This window comes from Prunus avium, chromosome 3, assembly GCF_965620075.1.
Source record: "Prunus avium chromosome 3, drPruAviu1.hap1.1, whole genome shotgun sequence".
NCBI lineage: Eukaryota > Viridiplantae > Streptophyta > Magnoliopsida > Rosales > Rosaceae > Prunus > Prunus avium.
The window spans coordinates 121,325-139,921 of record NC_142286.1 but is presented as its reverse complement, the minus strand read 5'-3'; the positions used below and the strand labels follow the sequence as shown (position 1 = coordinate 139,921).

The window sequence follows — 18,597 nt, the reverse complement described above, 5'->3', positions numbered from 1 at the left end:
ACCCCAGCCACCATTGGCCGGTGTCGCCGCCGTTGTGGCTATTATGCAACAAGTCGTCTATGATTTCTCTGTCCCCAAAAACCCTAACCCTAGTATCGTCGTCAGCCGTTGTGACTTCATGTTCATCGTCATTCGTCTCCGTTTCAACTTCTGATATAGAATCTCATTTATATTTAAGCCGTTGAAGTGCTTGGAATTTGTAAAGTCTCCTCTTATCACTGCTTCTCCTACTCATTTCTCACTGGAGGGTGGGATTTTCCCAGAACTTGCTTTCATTGAGATCTTATTTTCAAGAGTCTCAACTTTAACTAATTAGTTTGAACTTAAGAGTAGTACTAGTGTATTATTGTTGGGGATTTGAGGTGGTGTCTTACAAAAACACTTATGATAGGTTTAAGAAAGATTCATCGTGCCAGACGCGTTGTGGTGGCTGCAGAGAATAGGGAGTCTGGGGTGGGGTTGGGTCGGGAAATGAGAGAGAAGGAGTATCTTTTTTAAATGTTATTTTTTGTTTTTATTTTTTTTAATCTTTTGGTTTTGAATACTTTAAAAGATTTAAAAGTAAATAATTAACCATAGTTATACCATGGACAAGTGTTAAGTTTTTAAAATGATGATGAGGGTACACTTTGTGTTAAAGTGGTGAGCAAAAATGCTTCCCCATTTTAGCCCTTAAAACTTCTCTTGATTTAACAGCGGTTATTCAACTTTCAGCTGATTTTCCAACTTTGAGTGTTATATTTTAAGTATATATAAAGACCATCTCCAACGAAGGATTGAAATGTCGATAATAGCAATGAAATATCGAGAATATTATAGTTTTTGGGCAAAAAGATATTTTGGAACATATCCATGTACTTATCATATAAATATTGATAATATTGTGGAAATTTTGGAGAAATTTCGGCGCCGATAATATCCTTCAATTATCATTAAGATTTGGTCAATATATCGTGATAATATCGAGATATGGACATGGAATAGAAAAAAAATAATGAAGAGGCTTTTACACGCGAGTACCTGGGGATTCGAACCCTTGCCACTTCAATTCTTCATCCAATGCCTTATCCACAACACTACTGATGTCTTTGTTATACGTAAAACCAACATTTTCCTTACTCTTCATATCCTATGCCTTTTGGGATGGAATCGGGCGACTCATGTAAATCATTATAAATAAATAATTATGTTGTGTTTAATCTTTTTTTAAATTAATTATTACATATTTTTTACACTCACAGTATTTATGAGCTCGCTATATAATCCACTTAAATCAATCAAACTCACAATGCAATGCATTTCCTTCCAATTTGTTATGATAAAATAATAGATAATTGACTAAATAAACATCATATGAAGTTTCAATTAAAAATTTCAAGTTTTCTTACAATTTATGTGATTTTTATTTAATTTTTATCAATATCAATAATTTCCCGATAGAACCATATTTCTGAAGAAAAATGCTAGGCTTACCATATTTTTATACCACATTGTGTACCACCTCTCTAATAAACCCCTCTATTAGAGAGGTGGTACACAATGTGGTATAAAAGAGTAATGTTATTTAGACACACAACATTGATCACCTTAGTTGATCATCTTATGTGGCAACTGATGTTTCATGCAATGTCAATTAATTAATGTTGCCATGAGGCTACTTACTAGGGTTTTTTAATTTGTTTTTTAATTGACATTGCGACATTCATTAATTGACTTGGCATGACACATCAATTGCCACATAAGATTGTCAGCTAAGGTGGTCTAAATAGCATTACTCGGTATAAAAATGTGGTAAACCTAACATTACCCATTTCTGAAACCCTCATATTTTAGACCTTGTCTCCAACAACCTCTCACCTACTTCCTCCTCAGCTTCGCCTCAATTTCAAACCCTTTTCTAAATCTCTCTCTTGAGGCTCACAATGAGCGTGACATTGCAGTCGTTCTCACTCTTAAACCCTAACCCTAGTTGTGGCTTGAAGAAGCCGGCTCCGCTGGCCTTGTGTTCATCACCTTCGTCTTCTCTGCGGTTCGATCAATTGACTGGAGCTCGCGGTTTTGGAGCCCTTCCAAAAGGGCTTGGCGGTGCTTCTCTTTCACTGCACCGACGGAGCTTGTGGACTCGACCAATTGTCGTTGTCGCTGCTTCACAAGAGGAATCGATAAATTGAATTTGTGAGTTTTCTTTTGTTTTATGATAGGAATAAGAGTGGTTATTGCATTTGTATAGTGTTTTCATTTGTTTGGGCTGTGGTGGGAGATTGAGGTTAATGTATGTATTTGATTGCGGAATGCTGGTGCTTATGTGGGATTATATAAGTTTTGAATTTTGGCACTTGGAAAACAATTATAATTATGGTGAATATTCTCCGAAATTTGAGTGTGGGAAATTATTTATCATTTATTCTGCTCTTTAAACTGGATGTTTGATCATAGCGTGCCGTTATCATGAAGATTTACATGTTACTCAGTTCTTTTTGAGTTTATCAAAGGCAAATTCTTTATGACCAATTAGATTTTATAGGAAGAGAGTTATATGCATGGTCTGGGGTTGATTTTATCATGACATTGATTTGAATTTTCTTTCTTAGAAGCATCCAGAGATTGGGGTGGAGAATGAAAAGGTTAATGCCTAATTGTAATGTGAAGAATCAGAAGAAGCTTGGAAACAGACTCTAGCGGCTTTCAAAGAATAAGCCTTAAAGATGCAAAGCATCTCGCAGGAAGCATATGCGTTATACTCTAGGAAGGCATTAGTTATTTTGAAAGAAACTTCACAGCAGTTAAAGATATAGGCTTATAAGGCAAGGATTGATTTGAGTGAGATGGTGAAAGATATCAGTGAAGACGGTAAAGAATATATCTCCACAGCTGCAAAGAATTCCCCCGAGCCAGTGAAGGAAATTGTTGAAACAATTAACTCATCAGCTGATGATCTGAATGATGTTTCGAAAGTCCTCGACTTTCATGTTGGGATACCTTATGGTATGTGTAGCCTATTTAATAACCGTGATGCCTATTGTTTTTTCAATAATTAGCTCATGTCCTTGATTCTTTAATAATAATTAGCTCATAAAAAACTATATGACCTCTCTGTTTCAATTAATTTGTACCCCAGTAACATCCTCAAACAAAAACTTTGTGTCCCAGGCCCAATCATCTCCCAGCTGGTGCCGACAAAGATAAGATAAGAGATTAATTGAGGTACGCTCATGCATGCATTGCGTCGTTTAGCTTTACCATGCTGTTGATATATAATAATAATTCAGATTCAAAAACCATGCTTGCTCCATAGTACATGCATTAATTAATTCCATAGAGATAAAAAATGGCTATACCTTAATTCCATAGACTTGAGCAATTAATTCAGAATACGACCACAGAGAATATAGTTTTTTATTTGATATTCTCACCAACTCAGATATGGCGAGCATCATCTCGCACATTCTTCAAATTGGTGGGTGTATATAGACAGTCTCCAGCCCTAACCAATTATTTTGTGCACTTGGTTATAGTCATTCTACTTTACATTAATTTCAAGGTAATCTTTATCTAATATTATGTTGCAGTGCACAAGTACGTTTACGTAGCTAGTTTCTTCGTTTCCTAGCATATATATACAAAGAATTAATTGAAATTATTTTATTGGCATTTTTGCGGTTTCTCTTACGGACTTGCATTGCTTTCATTATACATACTGAAAACAATGACTCTAATTAATTTGCTGATCATTCTTTGGTGCTTCATAATCGGGCAGATAAAGGTCATAAAATATCTGTAAATTAGAAGCTTTGTGCTTCATAATTTGAACCTATATATATCTCTTGAATTTCTTGATTTCTCATTGATCGTTGACTTATTCAACATTCTCTTCTTCTGTGGCCTTATACATCGGTATAGAAGAACAAGGTGTTGTTTGAATATATTATATATGGCTATATATATTTTGATAAATCTGCCAGAGTTTAACTGAGTTATGAGTTTGTTGGAAGTGTTCTTAATTTCCAATATCATTCATATACGCATGTTTGTTGAGATTTTTTTTTGGTCTTATTAAGTAAGAGGGCTAGGATTTCTAAAATTCACTATTCTAAACTTTGTTTCCTTTTATTATTATTTTTCTTTTGTGGATGAAAAAACTTTGTTTCCTTAACTAGCTTTGTGGAACCTTGTTTCAGGTATATTCTTGAAGATGGATGCTGTTGGGAGGTCCGGTGGAGCCAAATCTGACCACTTGCTTTTGGTAAGATACAATGATGCAACTTTAAAAAGGCACTCACTCTCTCTTTTTGTAAACCCTTATGCCAGCCAAGTGTAATGTTTTGATTAACCATATGAAAAATTATAAGCTTTTCTTTAATTTTTTTATTATTTAAATTTTATTGAATTAAAATTTTGACTTTGAATTTTGTAGATTTCTGGATTTAAGTACTAAAAGCATCTCTTCTTTCAGACTTTCACTTGACCAACTATTCACTGTTCTGTTTGGTGGCTTCCCAACATGTCTTACAGATTTGGATGATACTCTTACCCCCTGAGTTCAGGTCTCAACTTGGCATGCCACAAGAACATTGAAGGTATGGCCATAAACTACTATGCTATTGGTTAGGTGATAATATTGTATTTAATTACAAATAACCATTAATAAATTACGAATGAGGTTGGGCAATTTTCATTGTAGAGTTCATGCTTCAGCACTTGCAAATAGAAGAAAGTGAGGTACTGAGGATGTGCTTGGAACTGTACAGGGAATATAGGACAACCATGGCCGGTCTAAAGGTAAAACAGAGCGCTGTCCAATTGACCTTGGAGTTTGTTTTCGATCAATCTTATCTTAGTATCCTACTTCAATATTTATATATATCTGGCTGGAACTTTGATAGTTTCCATCTCTTCATCCAGGCTCTTGGTTGCGAATTTGACAAGGATGAGTTTCCTGCATATGTCCACGGAAGGCTACCCTACTATTCATTGAAGCGCGATCTGGTGTTAAGGAACCTTTTGTTATCGATGCCCCAAAGAAAAATAGGACGTCAATACTAGTTAAAATTGTTCACATGACGTGCCTCCTGTTCATTGTCATAGGTTATGGTACACTAAGGGCTCGTTTGGCCAGAATCACTTATGGGGAAAATCACCTCTCATGTACTTTTCCATATAATCACTTAAGTGATTTTGGGCATAAGCACCTTCTATGTACTTCTCTATAAAATCACTTAAAACCACGTGAAGTGATTCTCCATAGAAGTGATTCTAAGGAGAAGTGATTCTCCATAGAAGCATTCTTTGGCCCATTCAGAATCACTCTCAATCAAGCCCTAAGATGCTTCTATTGTTTTTTCAAATCTTCACTAAAGTTGACATGGTGCATGCAGCTCAAGTTCTCAACAGGCTAGGCTTGGAAAACTGGTTTGAAGGCATCATGTGCTTTGAAACTCTTAACCCTTATCACCTTGAACCAATTGATTTCATGATGGCATCAGATGACCAAGTGGTCATCATAGAACGTACACCAGAGGCTAAAGCCAAGTCACCAATTCTCTACAAACCCTCTTTCGAAGCAATTGCAGTTGTTATTTTTATTGCAAATTTTGATCCATAAAAAACTGTAAGATTGGATGCCTCGCTAAACTTGGAAGATCCCCATTTTTACTTCTTTTCTTGTTCAAGCCTTTACCTATTCTTTTGCTTCAAACATTAGGGAGATTATATGATGGTGATTATTTTTTTCCTGCAGATTTTCTTTGATGAAAGTGCTAGGAAAATAGTAAGTGGGAAGGTGGTAGGACGTCATACAGTCATTGTAAGAGCTCTACAACTGAAAAAAAACTAATAGAAATAACTGAACCATCAGAGGAAGGAAACTTGTAGCTCATCGTGTGTAAAGTAAAGCTTGATTGAGAAAAGAAGGAAAAATGGGGATCTTCCAACTTTCGCGAAGCATCCAATCTTACTGTTTTTTCTGGATCAACATTTGCAATAAGAATAGCGGCTTCAATTGCTTCCACAGAGGGTTTGCAGAGATGGCTTTAGCCTCTGGTGTCTGTTCTATGAGTTTTGGTCATCTGATTCTATCATGCAATCAACTGGTTCAAGGTAATGAGGGTTAAGAGTTTCAAAGCATATGATGCCTTCAAAACAGTCTTCTAAGCCCAACCTATTGAGAACTTTGAGACGCATGCACCTTGTCAGTGGTAGTGAAGATTTGAAAACAGTATTAGAAAAAAAAAACATTATTATGATCATGCACGAAGGTATATTAAATATACATAGAATGTACAACAAATAATGTACCTACATGTATAATAATGTACACAAATTTAAACTAATATCTATTGAAATTTCATATCTTTTGAGGATGATTATGTTGTATATGGTATGATATTCAACTTAATGCGTAAGAAATCACATACCAATAGAACTGTCATTGCCGCCATGGAGACAGGGACAACAACTAAAATTGCAGCCACCCAAAAAAAAAAAAAAACCATAACAAAATGAAAAGAAAAAAAACCAACCAAAAAGCCCTCGATCCAAGCATATTTGGGCAAAATAGGGAATGGGAGAAATGGGGAGGGATGGAAAGAGAGAGAGGACAAGGAAAGAGGCTTGGTTTAAGCATTTTTGCTTTTATTTGCCTTGTAATGTTGCAGACCTAAGAGCTCATAAATTTGAAGAGAGAGAAATGGACGCCAAATGACCCCTATAATTAATGATGCTTTATTTTAATGAAATTTGAAAATTTATCTAATGTTGACATTTTTTTTTTTGTAATTACAAAAGACCTCCCAAACTATAGGGTCATTTACGAGTTCATACCAATTTTTGGGAGACATTTACAATTACATACTCAAAGTAGCAGAAAACCTACAATTTACCAACTCATTAACTGCCTATGTGTACAATTTTTAAAGATTATTTTCGGCATCTCACTGCAGGGGTGTGTTTTGAGAAGTTTCCCACCCAGTACATTACACGTGTCGATGAATTATTGAAAACCCAACCCGAATTCGCTAACAAATCCCCAAATCGAAATAGCCTAGCAAAACCAGTTACATTAATTCAGGGTATGAACTAGTAAATGACCTTATGGTTTGGGAGGTCTTTTGTAGTTAATCCCATCTTTTTAAAAAAATAATAAACAAGCATTTATGCTGAATTAAAAAAGAATTAAAGTATTTATGACTCCCTAGAATGTAAAATTTTTGTTGAAATTTTATAGAAAGTTTAGTTGTGTAGTTAATTTAGATAAATTTCAACTAAAGATAAATAAATTATAACAAAAAAAACTAGGAGCATAAATGTAGATGTTTTAATGAGATAGTTGACTTAGTTCACAAAAGATAACATTTTTTTTTATACAAGCGAAAACGATATTCTATATTAATCTAATCTAAACTACATGAAGAGCGATTCGAAATCATGTGTAGAGTGGGGAGCTATCCACTCTAGCCAACTTGACTAAGTCCATGTTTAGACAAAAGATAACATTTTATAACAAAAGATGAAGTTCAGAAGTATTGAGTGGGCATTAGTGTAATCCAGTAATATTAATTTGAAAAACTTGGTGAAAATGAGGTCAAAGAATTGAAGGGTGTCCCGTGTCCCCACCCATCCAAAAGTCCAAATTCATTGATGAGCATGATGATGGGCCAAGTCACTAGCAGTGTTTATTTATTGACCCCAACAGCACCATTCCAATACACCAAGTCACAAACACCGCCAATCAATCATTCATAACAAAATCGTTTTAAAATAAAGAAAGGGGCCAAACCTCCATTTCCATGTAACAGTCCACGCTTTTCAACGTGAAATTAATTCATTTTTATTTTAACTTTTTGCCCTTTTTCCTTTTATATTTTTAGGAGTTGTTTTTTACCCTCCGAAACCATTTGAAAACCCCAAGAAAAAGAGCCTCCTTGATGAACTAAACTTTGATTCTTCATCATCAAACCGAATCCCAATTTATTTATTTTGAAAAATCTACCTTTTTTGTTGTTGTTAAATTTAGTTTTCAACAAACATTTTCTCTGCCCCAATTTCACTCATTTTGTTGCTCTGTAGACTATATGTGTGTCTCCCTCTCTCTCTCTCCACATCCATTTGCCGGAACACATTCGATCCCTCGATAGAATATCTCTGACTTTGATTTTCCTTTCTTGATTCTCAGCAATCTCTTACTCATAGAAGAAGAAAAAGGCTTAGCTTTTGAAATTTGAACAGCTAGTTGCATATGCGAGTACGATTCAATCAGTCTGAGCTCTGCTCCGTATTTGGATATGGATTATTCCAAATGGGTTTATGTCTGCGTTTGTATACGATGTATTCCTTTCACTGTCCTCGGCGCTGCTAGATCTGTCTGCCTTTGTGCTCGATCCACTGCTTTATTGATGCTTTAACAAGCTCTTCACGAGGTCAGATCATGGAATTTCACACTCTCTACTTGTTACTTTCTCCTCTAACTCACTCACTCACTCACTCTAGTTCTCATTTACTCACTGTGAATTGAAAGTGATGCACTGACCAAAAAGGGGTGGAGTTTATTTTAGTTTTAATTTAATGGACTAAAATGAATTTTAGAAGAGAAAATATTATATGGGCATGGGTGCTTTGGGCTTGGATATTTAATGATTGATGATGCATCATGCATATGGACAGTGACCAGAATACTGTTAAGTTTAAGAAAAGATTATATTCTGATGCTGCAAAGTTACAGTTACAGAGGTGTCAATTCTAAGTAATGGGTAACGGCACCTCTCGTGTTGTGGGATGTTTCGTCCCCTTTAATGGGAAGAGCGGAGTGGATTTAGAGTTTCTGGAGCCACTAGACGAAGGATTAGGCCATTCCTTCTGTTATGTTAGACCATCCATTTTCGAATCTCCTGCCATTACCCCTACAAACTCTGAGAGGTTTACGCTTGATTCCAGCACTCTTGATTCTGAAACTTTAAGTGGCTCCTTTAGACATGACTCCCTAGATGATCCCTCAGCTTTACACAAACCAACTAAGTTATTCCCAGAAACAACATTCAAGACAATCTCAGGGGCTTCTGTCAGTGCTAATGTGTCCACGGCTCGCACTGGCAACCAGACTGCCCTCTTTGCTACTGATGTCCAAGAGCCTGCCGCATCATTTGAGAGCACCTCCTCATTTTCTGCAATTCCATTGCAGCCTGCTCCTCATGGCTCTGGTCCTTTGAATGGCTTTATGTCCGGGCCTCTTGAGAGAGGTTTCGCTTCCGGTCCTTTGGAAAGGGGTAGTGGTTTCATGTCTGGGCCAATCGAGAAGGGTGCAATGTCTGGTCCTATTGATTCTACTGACAAATCTACCTTCTCTGCACCGCTTGCACGCGGTCGTGGAAGACCAGGCTTCCAGCGTCTCATGAGGAGTGTTAGCGGGCCGATGAAAAACACCCTCTCTTGGACCTTCTCAAAACATTCTGTGGGTTCTGGTTGGATGCAACGGTTCTTCTTACACCCAGTGACTCAACTTGCCTGGAATCCTAAGGAGCCAAAGTATCGGCCAGAGACTTCACGAAACTATCTTGAAGGAGGACCGTCTGAAGGGGAGTCTAGAAATACTCACAACTTGCAATGGGCTCACGGAAAGGCTGGTGAAGATAGGGTTCATGTTGTGCTTTCCGAAGAACAAGGGTGGTTGTTCATTGGGATATACGATGGATTTAGTGGGCCAGATGCACCAGATTTTCTGATGAGCAAGCTCTATAGAGCTATTGACAAAGAACTCGAGGGGTTGCTTTGGTATTATGAAGATAAATCTCCAAATGATCCATTAAAGCCTGAACCTCTTAAAACTGGAAATTCCAAGGCTGGTTCAGTGTCCAGCAAGGAAGTTCTTTCAAATCTTGCTTCAAGCCAAGAAATTTCTAGTAGTTTAATAGAACCATGCAATCCAGGAATTGTCAAGGGTCTGTCATCTAGGTCTGAAATAGTTGAGGAAAACAATGAAGTTAGGATGAGTATTGAACAGCATTTACCTAATTCAGAACAAGACAGCATCTCGGGCACTGCTTCTGTTTCAGTTCCAGCTGGAAATTTAACTGGTCAAGGCAGAAAAAGCATGCGGCTTTATGAGCTGCTTCAGATGGAACCTTGGGATGGAAAAGATTATGTGTCACCGTTAGAGCTTGATAAGCATAGAAATGGTACATGGGATTGCCAGCCAGGTCTAGATGCTTTGGATACGCAAGATGAAAATTCAAAGTATAGCTTTTTGAATACAAAGGGAGATGGCTCTGGCCATCGTGGTGAAGACCCCACTACTTCAGGAGGAGGTGGAGGTGGAGGTGCTGGTGTTGAATCCAGTCATCAAGATGGCATAGATGTTCTTTCTGTTTCAGGACAGAGGCAGGGTGCGAGAAAGAGTTCAATGAGCTCAAAGATTAGGAAAATGTACAGAAAGCAGAAGTCGTTGCGTAAGAAACTATTTCCTTGGAGTTATGATTGGCACAGAGAAGAGGCTTGCGTCGATGATAAAATGGGAGAGCCTTTGGGACCTATTAGGAGATGCAAATCAGGAATTGTTGATCATGCAGCAGTTTTAAGAGCAATGTCTCGAGCACTTGAATGGACTGAAGAGGCTTATATGGAAATGGTGGAAAAGGCTCTTGACAAAAACGCAGAACTTGCTTTGATGGGATCATGTGTTTTAGTGATGTTAATGAAGGATCAAGATGTGTATGTCATGAACCTTGGTGATAGCCGTGTAGTTTTGGCACAAGAAAGACCAAATGATCGCCATCCTAATCCAAATCTTGGAAAGGATGATGTGTGGCATAGGAATAAATCCAGAGAGTCGTTAGTCCGTATGGAGCTGGACAGGATATCAGAGGAGTCTCCGGTACATAATCAGAATGGTCAAGTTAACAAGATTAATAAAAACAGAGAGATATCCATATGCAGATTAAAGATGAGGGCAGTTCAGCTTTCCACTGATCACAGCACAAGTGTTGAGGAGGTGTGTTTTTCATTTTTTGAGTTATTTGATCTGGTTATTCTTTCGTCTTGTTATCAAGGTTTACTTCGTATTGGTTAGATGTTATTCATTCTTTCAGTCATTCATCATTAGCTGAACATAATCATAAACAATGCTTTGCATATTTGCTCATGTATGCAAGCATGTGCATGTGCACCTGCATCTGAATCTCCCACCTACAGTGGTTTACTCTGCAATGCATGTGTTTTTGTTGGGTGTGTGCATTTTCTGTGTGCTCCAATAATTAAGAAAATCAAACCCAACCTTATAGTGAAAACCCAACTAGAAAGCCTAGCCTTGCTGCAGGTCTCTTGATTGTATGCCTATCATTCTTTTGATTTAAGTATGTATTTCATACTTAAGCTGCACTGATTATGGACTTTTAGAAAACTAACTAGTACTTTTCATTAATTGTTATGCACTTAAATCAGGATAGTACAAGAGAAGGTAATTGGATATTGTCAGCATGCAATTGAAGAATAATCTTGTATTCTTGACTTCTGCAGGAAGTTTTCAGGATAAAGGCAGAACATCCTGATGACAACCAAGCCATATTAAATGATCGAGTAAAGGGGCAATTAAAGGTTACCAGAGCATTTGGTGCTGGGTTTTTGAAGAAGGTCAGTTCAGCTGGTAACTTTTACCTACAAAAGATCATCTTAAAAAAATACTCAAGTTTGCATAATTTTTTTTTTCTTGTATCACTAAACTTTGTATGAATTTATTTGTTTTTTAAAATTATATAGGCATGAAAACGGGTACAGATCCACCTTTTACAAATGTGTATGTGTTTCTGTATCATACAAGTTTTCTTTCATAAACAGACTTCTAGTATACAATTGCAGAATCTTGATTAGATGCCAAAGAATAAAAAATGAAATGCAAAATGTGGAAACGCAATGTATAATTTTTACAAAAGAGGGAAAATCCTGAATGTACTTTTAACAATTTGAGCAATTACAATGTATCAGGCTGGAATGTCATAAATGTCTGCTGTGAGCATTTTGTTTCTACTGTTCTTTAAAGTACATCTTATTCTAATCAAATTCTTTATTTCTGTGGTACATATCCATGCAAGTGCGTGCGCACACACCCACACACACAGAGAGCACACCTTGTCTCTCTCATGGAAAGTTTTGTCCCAAAATCTATTAAATAGTAGCTGTTTTCTGGTGGATGAAGTTACATTGAAATAACAAAGAATTGATAAGTAGAAGTGACTATGAAGAAAATAGAAAAAGACAATTTTTTTCCTATATATTATATTATATGATTGACTGTTATTTTATTTATTTATTCCTTTCATGATTTGGTTTTATCATCCTTCAATGTGCTAAGACTCTTGGACATAATTTTCTTTTTGTTTCCAGTGGTAGTTGCTGAAATCATTTCATGCATTGGAGGCATAACTGTTGGACCAATATAGAATGTTTACATGCAGATTTTATGGCATGAACTAGTAGAAGTAAATGAACTTAAGATAGAACATCCCTTAACAATAATGGAAATGCATTTATGGCGTGTTTACTTGGAATGGGTATTAGTTTATTGCAATTGCAAGTAAAATAAAATAGTGTACTCAAATAAATTGCTGTAAAAAAGGAGTGAAGAATCAAGAAACTTGGTGAAATTTTTGGCTTTTCAAAGTGAACGGGAGAACCCCTATTATTTTGCTGAAGATAAAAAATTTCTAGCAACTTTTTGGAGAAATTGCAGACATGAGCTATTTTGACCATCATTCGCTTGTAAAATATAAATTTCCCGAAATTGTTCAAATTTCAAGCAAAATCTCCACCAATTTCGGAGAAATTTCCCTTTTTTTCAAGAATTAAAAAAAATACTGAAAAAGAAGAAGTAGAAAGAGAAGGTCCTTGTCTTTTGGGAAGCTGTCCCTTATTGACATGCTATTGTAACCAGTGTTGTGAAAAGCGTTTTTGAGGCGTGCCTCAATGCACACGTCATGGCGAGGCATCATCCGGTCTCCTCAAAGCACAGCTTGTTTAGAAGATTTCATGTTTGGCATACATGATGGAGGCTAGGCAGTGCGAGGTGCACACAATCTGCAACTGAGGTGGCCTGAGGTTGCCGTTCTGAGTATATGGCCTGGGATGCTTTTAATGAAACAATGTGTTTTGCTAAAGGCTCATTTACTTGAATTGAGATGGTGTCATTTTGTTCATGAAGGTTGGGTCTTGGACAAAAGGGATGTTGTTTGTCATTTAAACCCTTTTAATCCCCACCCAATAGGACTTAGCCCCAAATCAGACTTGCGGAAGCTTAAATGTCCTCCCAAAAGACCTGAACCAGCTTGCCAAATTCCTATCTCCAGTTTAAGCCTCCTGCATCCCTCAGTCTCTTTCTCTTTGGCACTATGAATAAGACTAGATGAGCTTGAATATTGTATGTCTAATTAAATATTTTATGTATGGACATTAATTGTGATGCTGGAATGGGAACTAAAACTTATTGATTATTATATACATTTTAATTTAAATAACTTATGCTTGAGAGGCTTATGCCTCACCTTGCAGGACCAGCAATGCCTCGTTTCTATGTTTTTCCTTTTACAATATTGATTGCAACATCCTCAAACTTCACTCTTGTGAGCTCTCCCTATATATGTTTATATAATATATTATAGAAGTGCAAGTGCAAAATATCTGCTAGTCTCCAAAACAAATTCAGAATTCAGAAGGAAAATTGAAATGTATGCATTGTGCTCAAGGGGTTCTTAAAATTAGACCCAATATTGTCTACGTTTGTAATGAGCCCTATTTTGTGCATTGCCTATGTGATTGCCTTTTACCCTATAATAGGTTTACACTGGACCTTAAGAGATGATTCCTTCCATGCATTTCCTAGGGCACTCAGCATTGCTTGAATTATTGCTTTATCTACCTTAAACTTGTCGAAATAAGTGTATGCAAATTATATATTTTCTATATTGATATAAATGCTTAGGTATGACTGATTAAAACATTGTCTATAACGTATGTTGGTTGCAGCCAACATGTAATGAAGCTCTGCTAGAGATGTTTCGAGTTGATTATGTGGGAATTGCACCTTACGTTAGCTGCATTCCTTTTGTTCTTCACCATCGACTTTCGTCAAGTGACCGATTTTTGGTACTGTCCTCTGATGGACTCTACCAATACTTCAGCAATGAAGAGGTGGTTGCCCATGTCACATGGTTCATGGAAAATGTCCCGGAAGGTGATCCTGCACAATATCTCATTGCAGAGCTTCTCTTCCGTGCTGCGAAAAAGAATGGTTAGTCCTTTAAATTTATTTTCACTGATGACTAGGGTCTCAATGGAAACTTACATGGGATGACTCTTATCCCAAAGAAGATATGAACAGAAAAACAGAAAGAAAAAAAAAGTAGAGAGCAAGATGATATGTAATGCGAGTGGCACATGGATTGCTTGGAAATACATTCATTTGTAACTCCTTCCTTGCCTTCTTGCCGCATATGGTGGTTGGCTACTTGGCTGCTGCAGTGATATAGTTTTTACAGTTTTTTGGGTAAGGTCAAATGTAGAGCAACTCAAAATGCTTTTTGGCTGCTTCTGTGAGAATGTGGAGGTGAAAATGTCCCACATTGAAAAGTTAGAAAACCTTGCAAGGGCTTATAAGGTGTTGGTCTACTCCCCCCATTGCCAATTGGTTTTAGGATGGAACCTCAACTTCCTTCATGGTATCAGAGCGGGTTTCCCACGTGTGAAAGCCAAACTGCCACACGTGCTCCACGTCACCCAAAATATGTTGTCCATGTGTTAGGCTTGAAAATTTGCTACATGTTGTCGTCTGTTGTTGAATTCAGTCATATCATGCAGATCATGAGTTAAACTTCACAACTGGAAATTAATATTACTGTGCTATCCAAAAATTTTGTGCACATTTTTCGCTTGGTCCTTTTTCAATCTAAGCTTAGTTAATTTGCTTTTGATTTGCCTAATTCTGGAAGAATTATGTTAGTATTGTACATAATTATATTTATTATAGCTTCCCGTTGATTGTTGCAGGAATGGATTTTTATGAATTGCTTGATATTCCTCAAGGAGATCGACGGAAATACCATGATGATGTTTCTGTTATGGTAGTTTCACTGGAGGGAAGAATTTGGAGATCATCTGGATAAGTATCTCACTGGCAATTTTTTAGTTACCATTTCAAACATTTGTATATTGCTCAACATTGTAACAATTTTTGGGCAAAGTATTAAGTCATTTTGGAAAGAATCAGAGTCTTGATGTATTCTGTTATAGAAGCTTTTCTTTCTTTTCTTCTTTCATCTCTGTTAAATATTGGTGTGCAGAAGTCCGAATGAATTATCCTGCTGCGAAAGTCTTTTGGTTGCATCAGGAAATATGTTTATTGTTTTCTTAGGAAGTGGTTAATTTGTCTAGTCACCTCCGCACCCATGCGTGCGATGTCATCCTGGAAATTATAAATATCAAGTGAGATTCTAAGTTGTAAAGTGAATAAATAATTGAAAGTAATAAAAATAAAGTTAGAAACTTGGACAATAAACAAACACGAATTAGAGTGAGAGCAAGAGTGGTATGGTAGGAGAGCCATCCCTCTCAATTCCGAGTCCACCTCCCACCCCCCTTGGACTGGAAGCTCTTTCAGATTTGGTGAAACATTCTCTCTTTCAGATTTGAAGTCTCTTCTATACCTGACTAAACCTACTCTGCCTTGCTAGCTATCTTATCACGTTACAATCTCTCACCTAACCTAACCCCAACGGGGCACGGCCATCTGAGCTCATGGCTCCTCATTTGCTGGATTTGAAATGGCTTTCTTTGTATTTAAGTTAAAAACCTACCATATGTAGTTCTTGCTTAAATTGTACAGCAATCGCCCTCATCTTAATTTCTACCAGATCAACCAAACTTTGAATAATCCTTAGCTCTCTTCCTCCATTATAAAATATATTTAGCATGAGGCTATATATATATATATATATATATACTTTAATGAATTTGTTTCACAAGTGATATTTATCGTTGTGTTCTTGGATCAATTAAGCAATGGCTGCCAACTTTGTTGTATATCTAGCCATCTTCACATTCACTGCTGCGTTCTCCGGTGCACTTGCATCAGACCCGGACTTGCTTCAAGATGTCTGCGTGGCTCTACCATCTTCTTCAGGTATGAATCGTACATACTCTATTCTATGTATACACTAGCTATAATTAATATTCTTTGGAAACATTCGTAATTACTTGCTACGGCCGGCGTACGTACACCCCTCCCTCACACACAATCACAAGTGACAGGACTGAAACATAAACATATATATATATATATATATATATATATATATATATATATATATATATATATTAATGTTGTGTTGATTGATGATGGATGTAATTAATGTAATTATATATTTTGCATGCATGATTGTACGTACGTAGGGGGGGTAAAAGTGAACGGGTTTGCATGCAAGGATGATGCAAATGTGACTGCAGCTGATTTCTTCTTCGACGGCCTTGCGAAGCCAGGGCTGATCAACAACTCAGTGGGCTCTATCGTAACTGCAGCCAATGTGGAAAAGGTTCCAGGCCTCAACACACTGGGCGTGTCCCTGTCGCGCATCGACTACGCACCTGGTGGACTTAACCCACCTCACACCCACTCGCGTGCCACTGAGATGGTATTTGTGCTGGACGGCGAATTGGATGTGGGATTCATCACTACAGCCAACAAGCTGGTTTCCAAGACCATCAACAAAGGCGAGATCTTTGTGTTTCCGAGGGGTCTCGTTCACTTCCAGAAGAACAACGGGGACAAGGCCGCTGCTGTAATTGCTGCCTTCAACAGCCAATTGCCTGGTACTCAATCCATCCCTGCAGCATTGTTCACGGCAACACCTCCTGTTCCTGACGAGGTCTTGACCAAAGCCTTCCAGCTTGGTACCAAGGAGATTGACAAGATCAAATCCAAGCTTGCTCCAAAGAATTAATTAAAAATACAATATTTTATTTTTATATATAGTTAATTCTTCACTCCACGCTGCCACCGATTTCCATTCATTTTTCTATTTTTCTTTCCTCCTCCCTCTATCATTGCTTCAAATTCAAACTTTTAATTTCGGTCGATGTCCCGATATGTCTGTTGGGAATTTGATTTTTGATCAACTTTACTTTAGAATTAATGTATGAGTGCTACTGAATGAACCCTAAAATTAACTGAGTACACTCTACTACCAAAGCATTTATTGAATTACTAATTTACCCTAATACAAAATAACCAAAAAGGATAAATTGAATTATGAAACAAATGTAGTTTTAATAAGTGCACCCTACTCACTATATTCAACTTTAATCCATGTTTGGATTAATCACAGAGCTGGAACTTTTTTGGTGAACCTCATGGTTCGCGTTTTGGTTTATGATGGGCTCCCTAGCCCTCCTTTGTAATCTGTCCTTTCTTGGGTTTATTTCTTTCACAGCACTATGTTTTGTTTTGTGTGAAATTTTCTCAGGTTTTGTCTGGGGTGGAGTCTCTCCCCTCGGTCTGTTTTGTATTTCCTCTTTTTTGGAGGTTGAATGAAGGAAGTATTATCGAAAAAAAAAAATGGGGCTTTAATATGAATATGGAAAATAAAATAGTCAACTTTGATCAAAGTATTGAATAATTGAATACCCAAAGGCGTAAGTTTCGGGATGAGCCCACATTAGATTCTACTTTTCGAATGACTGAAAAAAAATAATCACAAAATAGGCTACATGAATACGGGATAAATCAAATAGTAGAGAACAAATCTAGGTTCCTTCATTATTATTTACAATGTGTAAAAATTTAGGTTTTTAATTTGGCAAAAAGTCATTTATGGTCCGTCACTACAACAAACACATGCCTTTTTAATGACACAATTTTAATGATGAGTCTAAAATACGCGTCATTAAGTTATGTCATCCATGATGCGTTTTATATGAGTGTCATTGAATATAGTTTATGACACACATACCATGACACTCGGATTAACATGTCATTAAAAATATCTTCACCGGGGTAGATGTCACAGATGCTATTTTACCTTTAGAGGACGCATGTGACCATTTAAGGTTTTATAGTTTAACGGTGCATTATAAACGTCATTGAATTTTGGAAATTCGACCCTTGTATTAGTTTTCCACTTTGGTCCTTATAGTTTCAATTTTGGCAATTTGACTCTTATAGTTTGATATCCTTACAATTTTAGGACACATTGCTTATTTTGTCCAAAACCGTATAAAATTATTCCCAAAATAATCGGCCACATCAGTGACATGTTCATATTCATTCACAAAATTGGAAGGAAATTTGGACTTGTTCTTGACTTGCAAGGATGTCAAACTACATGGGGCAAATTGTTATCATTGAAACTACTGGGACCAAAGTGAAAAATCCAAAAAACTATAGGGACCAAAAGTGATGTTGTTTTGTTTTCTAATAATGTATTAGAATCCCTTTATAAAAAATGTTATTGAAGAGGATCCAAGTTAGCGCCTAATAATGTGTTTTGCCTTCGCATGTGTCCCGCATTGAAAGAAACAATACGTGAATCTCTCCACCAAGTTAAATATTTATGGCTATTTACATTTTCT

At 36.8% G+C, this 18,597-nt stretch overlaps 2 protein-coding genes and 1 long non-coding RNA gene across 7 annotated transcripts; all 3 read left to right on the top strand.

Moving 5' to 3' along the window:
* Positions 1–1,827: 1,827 nt before the first annotated feature.
* On the top strand, positions 1,828–6,362 carry LOC148295391 (uncharacterized). 5 transcript variants are annotated; one of them, XR_015834287.1, is made up of 8 exons: positions 1,828–2,175; positions 2,592–2,985; positions 3,151–3,204; positions 4,179–4,243; positions 4,513–4,577; positions 4,682–4,779; positions 4,903–5,608; positions 5,738–6,362. It is a non-coding gene; the product is annotated as an uncharacterized LOC148295391 (long non-coding RNA). The 5 variants fall into 5 exon arrangements; XR_015834289.1 differs by having other exon boundaries at positions 2,595–2,985; positions 4,903–6,362; XR_015834286.1 differs by having other exon boundaries at positions 4,903–6,362.
* A 2,232-nt stretch (positions 6,363–8,594) lies between these two features.
* Positions 8,595–15,285, top strand: POL (Protein phosphatase 2C family protein). The gene is made up of 4 exons (XM_021956951.2): positions 8,595–10,978; positions 11,503–11,616; positions 14,002–14,266; positions 15,022–15,285. The coding sequence occupies exons 1-4, from the start codon at positions 8,741–8,743 to the stop codon at positions 15,135–15,137; spliced, it is 2,733 nt and encodes a 910-aa protein (XP_021812643.1). The 5' UTR covers positions 8,595–8,740; the 3' UTR covers positions 15,138–15,285.
* Positions 15,286–15,956: 671 nt separating this feature from the next.
* Positions 15,957–17,013, top strand: LOC110755751 (germin-like protein subfamily 2 member 4). The gene is made up of 2 exons (XM_021957016.2): positions 15,957–16,153; positions 16,423–17,013. The coding sequence occupies exons 1-2, from the start codon at positions 16,033–16,035 to the stop codon at positions 16,968–16,970; spliced, it is 669 nt and encodes a 222-aa protein (XP_021812708.1). The 5' UTR covers positions 15,957–16,032; the 3' UTR covers positions 16,971–17,013.
* Positions 17,014–18,597: the final 1,584 nt, after the last annotated feature.

What these genes read in the sequence shown, in the direction of transcription:
- POL (XM_021956951.2), top strand. Translation starts at nt 8,741, where the DNA reads ATGGGTAACGGCACCTCTCGTGTTGTGGGATGTTTCGTCCCCTTTAAT. An exon ending in GTGCTGGGTTTTTGAAGAAG is followed by an intron (nt 11,617 to 14,001) that starts GTCAGTTCAGCT and finishes TGTTGGTTGCAG; the next exon opens with CCAACATGTAATGAAGCTCT. An exon ending in CCGTGCTGCGAAAAAGAATG is followed by an intron (nt 14,267 to 15,021) that starts GTTAGTCCTTTA and finishes TGATTGTTGCAG; the next exon opens with GAATGGATTTTTATGAATTG.
- LOC110755751 (XM_021957016.2), top strand. Translation starts at nt 16,033, where the DNA reads ATGGCTGCCAACTTTGTTGTATATCTAGCCATCTTCACATTCACTGCT. An exon ending in GGCTCTACCATCTTCTTCAG is followed by an intron (nt 16,154 to 16,422) that starts GTATGAATCGTA and finishes GTACGTACGTAG; the next exon opens with GGGGGGTAAAAGTGAACGGG.